The 7,056-nt window shown below is 46.3% G+C and overlaps 3 protein-coding genes and 1 long non-coding RNA gene across 4 annotated transcripts; 1 reads left to right on the top strand and 3 right to left on the bottom strand.

Annotated features, from left to right (window-relative positions):
- Positions 1–4: 4 nt before the first annotated feature.
- LOC6042777 (snRNA-activating protein complex subunit 3) lies at positions 5–1,356 on the top strand. The gene is made up of 2 exons (XM_001870748.2): positions 5–895; positions 955–1,356. The coding sequence occupies exons 1-2, from the start codon at positions 65–67 to the stop codon at positions 1,291–1,293; spliced, it is 1,170 nt and encodes a 389-aa protein (XP_001870783.1). The 5' UTR covers positions 5–64; the 3' UTR covers positions 1,294–1,356.
- Positions 1,289–1,773, bottom strand: LOC6042776 (26S proteasome complex subunit SEM1). The gene is made up of 2 exons (XM_001870747.2): positions 1,559–1,773; positions 1,289–1,494 (listed from the first exon to the last, which is right to left on the bottom strand). The coding sequence occupies exons 1-2, from the start codon at positions 1,644–1,646 to the stop codon at positions 1,364–1,366; spliced, it is 219 nt and encodes a 72-aa protein (XP_001870782.1). The 5' UTR covers positions 1,647–1,773; the 3' UTR covers positions 1,289–1,363.
- A 322-nt stretch (positions 1,774–2,095) lies between these two features.
- LOC6042775 (histone H1.0) lies at positions 2,096–3,002 on the bottom strand. The gene is made up of 2 exons (XM_001870746.2): positions 2,892–3,002; positions 2,096–2,828 (listed from the first exon to the last, which is right to left on the bottom strand). The coding sequence occupies exons 1-2, from the start codon at positions 2,908–2,910 to the stop codon at positions 2,278–2,280; spliced, it is 570 nt and encodes a 189-aa protein (XP_001870781.1). The 5' UTR covers positions 2,911–3,002; the 3' UTR covers positions 2,096–2,277.
- Positions 3,003–5,685: 2,683 nt separating this feature from the next.
- Positions 5,686–6,285, bottom strand: LOC119769924. The gene is made up of 2 exons (XR_005278579.1): positions 6,217–6,285; positions 5,686–6,150 (listed from the first exon to the last, which is right to left on the bottom strand). It is a non-coding gene; the product is annotated as an uncharacterized LOC119769924 (long non-coding RNA).
- Positions 6,286–7,056: the final 771 nt, after the last annotated feature.

Consider the following 7,056-nt stretch of genomic DNA (forward strand, 5'->3'; position numbering starts at 1 on the left):
AATAAACAGAACCTTTGTTTAATGTTTTACTCAATCAAAACAAGTTTTAAAGATTTCGAGCGAAATGGAGGAAATTTACAAGCCAAAAAATACAAAGATAATTTCGGTCAAAGATGCTCTTCTCGAGTATCAGTCGGAGTTGCTTCCAGCGGGATTAACGACTGTTCCTACCTCCGAGGGAGATATTGCCGCTGCCATGAGTTTCAATGGTTCCGAGCACCAGTTCAACGATCTCCTACAATCCGTTGATTTGGACCGGAATTTGTCCAATATCAAGGACTTCCGGATCACGAACTTCCATCCGGCTAGGCTGCAGAACGTCATGAAACCGGTTGAAATTACGGAGAAAGCCCTGCGGTTCAACTGCGTACAAAACGCGATCAAAATAACGGGCCGTCTGCGGAAGAATCTGGACTGTCGGATTCGTTACAACAAGCACAAATACACGTTTATTCCGCGGCGGGAAGAAACGGACCTGTACCCGTTCAGCGAGATGGTGCTGGAGATCCGGTTCTACGAACCGTTCAAATACAAGACGGGCGTCCGGCTCGGTCATCCCAAGTTTCATCAGGAATTTTACGTGCTCGGTTCGCAGACCCTGACGGAACTGCGGGACAAAATCTACTGCCAGTGCGATTTGGGTCCGTTTTACGACATCAGTGCCAATCCACACGCGGCGGAAGCGGTGGAACCCAAGTCGGCGGACGCAGCCGATCCGGGCTTTTTCTTCATCCACGACACTTTCTACAACGACATGCGGAAGCCCGCCAACATGGACTACTCGGAAGTGATCCAGACGTGGGCCAAGCGACAGAAGAGCATCGGCGAGTTGAAAACCAAACTTATGGAAGAGGCCAAGTTTGAGGATTTGCAGTTCCGGCTGGGCTATCCGCAGGTGGGTTTGCTTCAATATTCCACACTGACCTTGCATTTCAAAATTGATTGTTTTTCCAGGTTTACCAACATCACGGAAACTGCGAGCACATTTTCGTCATTTCCAACTGCCGGCTGCTGGCGAGCAGCGATTTGCTGGTCCGCCGGCGGTACCCCATCCTGAACTCGTACGCGTTCCCTCGCTCCATTCCGTGCAACATCTGTGGCCACTGCGAGGCCAATTTCATCGTCAAAAATAGTGATCAGCACATCTTTGATCCGGCCTACGTTTGCCAGGTTTGCTACGAGTCGTACCACTACCGGGACGGAGTCAAAATCGGACAGTTCGAGGCCTTCCGGTTTCTGGGCACGAAAATTGCCGTCAAGGACGACGACGTAGAAATGGACGTGCGGTTGTAGAGTTTAGTAGACAATGTTCTTTTTATTCCAGTACTTAATCAATAAAAGCAAATACAATCACAATCCCAGCCTAGTTGCTTGGCTTTTGCTTCTCCAGCTGGGCCCGAAGTTGCTGGTTGAAGTCATCCTCCACGTTGTCATCGTCCCAGTTGTCCTCCCAGACGCTCAGCTCTTCCTCGTCCTCTTTGGTGCCGGCCCAGTCTGTAAGAAACGGAAAAGTTGTCGCATCATTCCCCGCTCTGGTCCGGAAGCAGGTTAGGTTTACCTTCGGCAGGGAACTCCTCGAATTCGTCGTCTTCCTCGAGCAGACCGAGGTCAACCTTGGACTTTTCCTTGTTCTCCTTGTCGGCCATGGTGCTGGTAATGCTGTTTTATCACCGGAAATGAGCGTAAATTGGCAAAAATCTTGAATTTCTGGCACAAAACAGCAAAGGACGCTGCTTATGATGGAAAATGTTGTTATGTCAATGACAGGCAATTTGGGTGTTGTGTCGTGTTCTAAAACTGGTTTTTGTACTAAAACTATCCGATGGTTTGAAAATGGCGAATATTGTGATGAATATTTGTATATTATTTTACAAGAGATTTAGATCAAGATTCTGTAAGAAATAAAATAAAAGTATAAAATCCCTTTGAATTGCAACCGCAACGTAGAAACAAGACCGATAAAAACTTAAATAACTTTTTTTGTATCAAGATTTTAATGTCTCACTTCTGCGAATGGTTTGCGTCCCGCTTAAAATCCCATGCGCCATCTCATGCTGGAAAATTCCGGAATGTTGCATACAATTTAGTACAACGCTTTAATGATAATCGTCCAAAAATTGCAGCTGCGTTTATTTATCTCTAAAACGATTTCAATCAACGAACACTTCGCGGCTTCTCGATTCACTTTTGCGAATGGCCGGAGCGTGAAATAACAACGAAAAAAAAAAAAAAGAATTAACCAAAAATTGTCCTCTCAGAGTCATTGTCGCCGAGCGGCTACTTCTTGGCTTTCTTCGCCTTGGGTTCGTCCTCCTGAGCCTTGGCCAGCCGCTTCTTGCCGGTTCCGGCTCCTGCCGTCGGTTTCTTCTTAGCCACCGGGAAGTCGGCCTTTGGCTTCTTCACCGTGGCGGCAGCTGCTTTCTTCTTCGGCTTCGGTGCCTCCGGTTCGGGCGACGGAGAGCGCTTGTTGAACGCCGCGATGGCATTTGCGACCTCCTTCGGATTGTCCCCGGAAGTGCCCCGATCGGCCAGCAGCTTCGCAAACTTCGGATGTATTTTGATCGATCCGTTGAGGCCAGTGCGTGCGTTGTTTGGTCGCTGCAGCACGCCGTTCTGGATTCCGCGCTCGACACTCGAACGGAGCAGGTGCTTGGCGGGTTTGTCGACCCACTTTGCCTCGATCCAGTTCGAGATGGACGGGACGATTGCCATCCCTTTGGTTTTCATGACCCTTTCTTTAAGCTCGGATTTGATCAAAGCGGCCACGATTTTTGTCAGCATCGCCGGCTTTGCTGGCGATCCGCCGGCCTTCTTGGGCAATTTTGCGGCTGGAGTTTAAAAAAAATCATTGAGAATTTTCATTCTTTCATTTTTATTCTTGAAAAACTTACTTTTTTCTTTCGCAGACATGTTCAGACGAGTCGCACAAAGTTGGAAATTGGAGAGAACACGAGCTAACGGACCGGACGAATCGAGATCACAAACAGGAATGAAAAAAACATGGCGTCATGGAGCGTTCAAGTTGAAGCCTTTGCAGTGTTGCCATAACGACAACAAAGCGAAGAGATCGTACACGAATTACGAAACGCAGTACACGTTTTGAAGGAAAGGTACACTGATATCGTATTTAGGGTTGAATTGGGTACTAAAGCCTTATGTCAATTTTTATGCACAACCTCGTTTCTAGGCCTACACGCTTACTGGGGGAACTCAATTTTTAAGTTCGTTCAATCAAAATGAAGTTCGGTTCATCGATCTCAATTTTGAGATGAGTTTGTTTTGATTTTATTTAGCAAATTTGAGATCACTTAACCGAACTTCATTTTGCTCGATGACTTTGATGGATCTTGAAAGTGTCAGTTTTGGACTTAGCGTTTTACAGAGTGGACGTTTTGGTAAGTTTCGTAGCAATATTCATGGAAATATTTTGACAATATCATCATGTTTTATGTTAAAATTTCTCAGCCACGGGGCAAAGGAGAGGACGTGAGAGGATGTCGAGACCGGTCACCGAACGGGAACGCCGGAGAACCGTTCTATGGACTGCGAGGAGGTTCTTGCAATGGCGCCGGAATATCCAGGTCGGCGGGTCGAGTAAACATCATTAACGGTGATCGGATGATGGGAGGTGTCCCCGGAGTACGGTTCCCGTTGGTTGGTTCCAGTTTTTTCGCGCAAAACTTGTAATTCCTGTACCGGGAGGTGCGCTTCGAGATTTAATCGGGTGGTGAGGGAGGAAGGTATGCTGTATCCGGAAGTTAAACGGGTTTCGTCTCGTCGAGAGGACGTCCTTGGCCAAAGAGAATCGCTCCACGTTCGGAGACAGGGAAAGTGGCATTTGGGCAATGTCCGGGCAGCTTTCCATATCAAACTCCGGAGTCCAACGGGTCGACTTTTCCTTTGCGATTCTCATCGGAAGATCCAGTGCTAGCAATAACGTTTCATCACAGACAACAGACGTAGCGGCTAGAACAAAATAATTTGAAAATCGTGTGTAAAAACATGGCTGCCGCATCCTGCTAATCTACTAGCGCCATCTGTTAGCCTATTGCCACTCTCTAAAGCAGCCATGATGGTTTTCTGAGAAGGTGTGTTTGAAAATGCATCACCCAGACATGTTTAAAAAATATATTTTTTCAATTTTTCGAAATAAAAATTAAAAAGGTAAAGATTATGTTTTTATGCTATAGTAAATCTCCTTTAATTATTAATTAACACGATTCACGAGCACATGGAAGTTTTTTTTTCATTTAATTATCGATATTAAAAAAATAGTCTAGTCTGATGCTTTTTTAAACACAGCAACCAAGGCCGCGCTTGAGGCTGTCAAATTCTTGCTGGTTGTGTTTATAAACAAAACCAACAGAGGTGAGCGAAAAGGAGGGAAGACCCGGTGGAAATCGGGAGGATGGGCAAGCGTTTCTTGGAGGATAAAAGATCCGTAACCAGAAACGAAACAATCCAGAACTGTCGAAGAAGGAAAAATAGCAAGGTATGACACGGTAAAGTCTGGATGTCATCGGCGCCGTCAGCAAGAGCTATGATCACGGCCAACCCCGTAAACGTTTTGGCCCCAAACGACCGCATTCCGAAGATTATCTCCGGAACCGACAAACCAACTACCACGATCATTTCAACGCTCACCTTGAAGACATCAACCTCTTCAACGCCCTCGAAACCCACCCCACCTTCAAGTGCCGCCTCTTCCGGCGAACCCTCGTCGCCATACCAAAGGCCTGAATCTTGAATGTTCTCCCCGGCATGTCAGATTCCCCCACCGGATTTCTAGTGCAAGCGATCCTCAAACACCAGAACCAGAACAAACGATTACAAACGTTGAAAACCAACAAAATGTAAAATGACAGTAAGCGGAAAGTGATATTTTGACAGCGGGCAATGTGTCAGGGCAAAGCGACTGCAGCGCCACAAACGGATTGCCACAACTAAAAAATCTGTAGCGATGATTTACACAAGGGAAGAATCGAGCCCAAACGTCTGTTGTCTGTGGTTTCATGGACATCTTTAGCCTTGGCCAACAACAGTCTGTTGAACGTATTAATATGCGCCAAACGGTTCTCGTAAAAGTTCTTCCGCGCCATCCGCTGCACCGCCGGCTTCAGCTTCCGGAACGTGATCTGCTTCTTCCAGTTGTGGAAAATGGCGCAGACGGTGTCGATGCACTTGAACAGCTCGCCCAGATAGCGGTACTTGTACAACAGCTGCAGCGCCGGACGGCCCGAATCCGCCAGTGTTTGGAACCGCTGGTAGGCCGGGACCTTGGTCGGGCTGGTCGTCACCGGGGTAACTTTCGAAGGTGGCTTGATAGCCCAGTCACGGCGTTCTCGCAGAATTCTTACAGAATTCTAGCAGAGCGAAATTATTCTTACTAGAACCGTGCTATCATCCTGCCAGAACTTTGCAAGAATTCTCAAAGAATTCTAGCTCAAATGCAATAACCGGTTCTAGCAGGAGCCGGCGAAATTAACCGGTTCTGGTAGAATCCTGCTAGAATTTTGCAAGAATTATTCTGACAGGCCTCCTGCTGGAATTCAGTAAGAATTTTGCTAGAATAAAATGGCAGAAATTTTCTGCTAGAATTCTGGTAGAATTTTGTGAGAACATTCTATTAAGATTTTTAAGAAAGGAATTAGCTATAATTTTGTTTGATTTTAGAAAACAGTAACAAGATTTTTCACATTTTATTGGACACAAAATCATTCACACAAAAAAACAACAACTTTATCACTTGTGTGCTTCTCTTTTGAGACAATTGCCAATTTTTAAAAGGCTCATTTTTCACTTGTTTTTGTTTCCGGAGTTCTTCGAAGCGGGTCAAAGGCGGATACTTCCTGGTTTGGTTCTACCACTTCTACACTATAGGTAGCTTAGCCGGCATCTCCGTGGTGGTGGACTGGCCGACGACGTCGAAGCGGAGCTCCCGAACTCGACGACGAGTCCCAACTCGTATCTGTCCAATGTAGATGGTCCCATCGCGAATCTCGAACCAAAACCGGTGTCCAACATTCCGGTCGACCCAGGGGTGGTGTTAGCTACCAGAATCGAGAATCTTGGCGGTGGAATTCCCTCGTGGGCACCGTGTGGTTATCGATGATTTCTTTCGTAAAGTTGATAGATCTCTGGGATTAGCGCCTGTGGAGGTGAAATAAATAAATTTCATTAACTTGAATGTACACGATTTATTCACAACATCCTTACCTAACTTCGGGAAGTGGATGTAACGAACGGAACGGCGCCTATGTGACAATATTCACGATTGATGAAAAATTACAATTTTTCCTAACACGTTTTCTGACAAAATGGCGGTGGCAATGCGGTTTGGCGAAAATGACGTCATTTTCGACAGATTTTGCTCTGTCAGAGTGTTCTAACAAAATTCTTATAAAATTCTAGCAGATTTCGCTCTGTCAGAAAATTCTAGCAAAATTCTTAAAGAATTCTGGCAGGCCTGCTAGAACCATTCTGGTAGGATTCTAGCAAAACCAATTCTGCCAGAATTTCTCGTGTCTGGGAGGGCTCATCAACGTGGCCAGGCGCTTCGGCGTGACGTTCGATTTCTGCGGGGACATTAGCGAGCTGTGGTTGGCCTTGGTGCAGCATTTTTTTGGGCGAAGCGAACGGTTTCTGTGGGCTTAAAAAGGAAGAAGAAAAGTGGACAATGTTAGTTTAATTTTTGATTTGAAGGGCTGTTTGCTTAAGAGCCAAGATAAGATTCTTATCTCAACTATTTCGCATGGTTGAATGCATTATTGCATTTTGTTCTCTTCAGTTAGCTTATCTGCAAACTGATAAGTTATTACTTAACCCACCGGCACCTCCACCTCCAGCGTCTGGAACTCCTTCAAAATTCTAGCCGCCGTCCAGCTGTCCAGCTTGTAGAACCCACTCTGCAGCTTGTTCAGCGAAGTCTTCTACCAATTTCGCGCTCCGGCTAAGTTTCGCTTAGATCTGGTCCATGGAAATTTCGCTCACGCTGGGGCCGGCCACCGGAGCCGGAACCGGCGCAGCTGGGCAGCTGTACTTATCCAACTGCAACAC

The sequence above is a fragment of the Culex quinquefasciatus genome, chromosome 3 (genome assembly GCF_015732765.1).
Source record: "Culex quinquefasciatus strain JHB chromosome 3, VPISU_Cqui_1.0_pri_paternal, whole genome shotgun sequence".
Lineage (NCBI taxonomy): Eukaryota > Metazoa > Arthropoda > Insecta > Diptera > Culicidae > Culex > Culex quinquefasciatus.

What these genes read in the sequence shown, in the direction of transcription:
- LOC6042777 (XM_001870748.2), top strand. Translation starts at nt 65, where the DNA reads ATGGAGGAAATTTACAAGCCAAAAAATACAAAGATAATTTCGGTCAAA. An exon ending in TCCGGCTGGGCTATCCGCAG is followed by an intron (nt 896 to 954) that starts GTGGGTTTGCTT and finishes TTGTTTTTCCAG; the next exon opens with GTTTACCAACATCACGGAAA.
- LOC6042776 (XM_001870747.2), bottom strand. Translation starts at nt 1,646, where the DNA reads ATGGCCGACAAGGAGAACAAGGAAAAGTCCAAGGTTGACCTCGGTCTG. An exon ending in CGAGGAGTTCCCTGCCGAAG is followed by an intron (nt 1,495 to 1,558) that starts GTAAACCTAACC and finishes CGTTTCTTACAG; the next exon opens with ACTGGGCCGGCACCAAAGAG.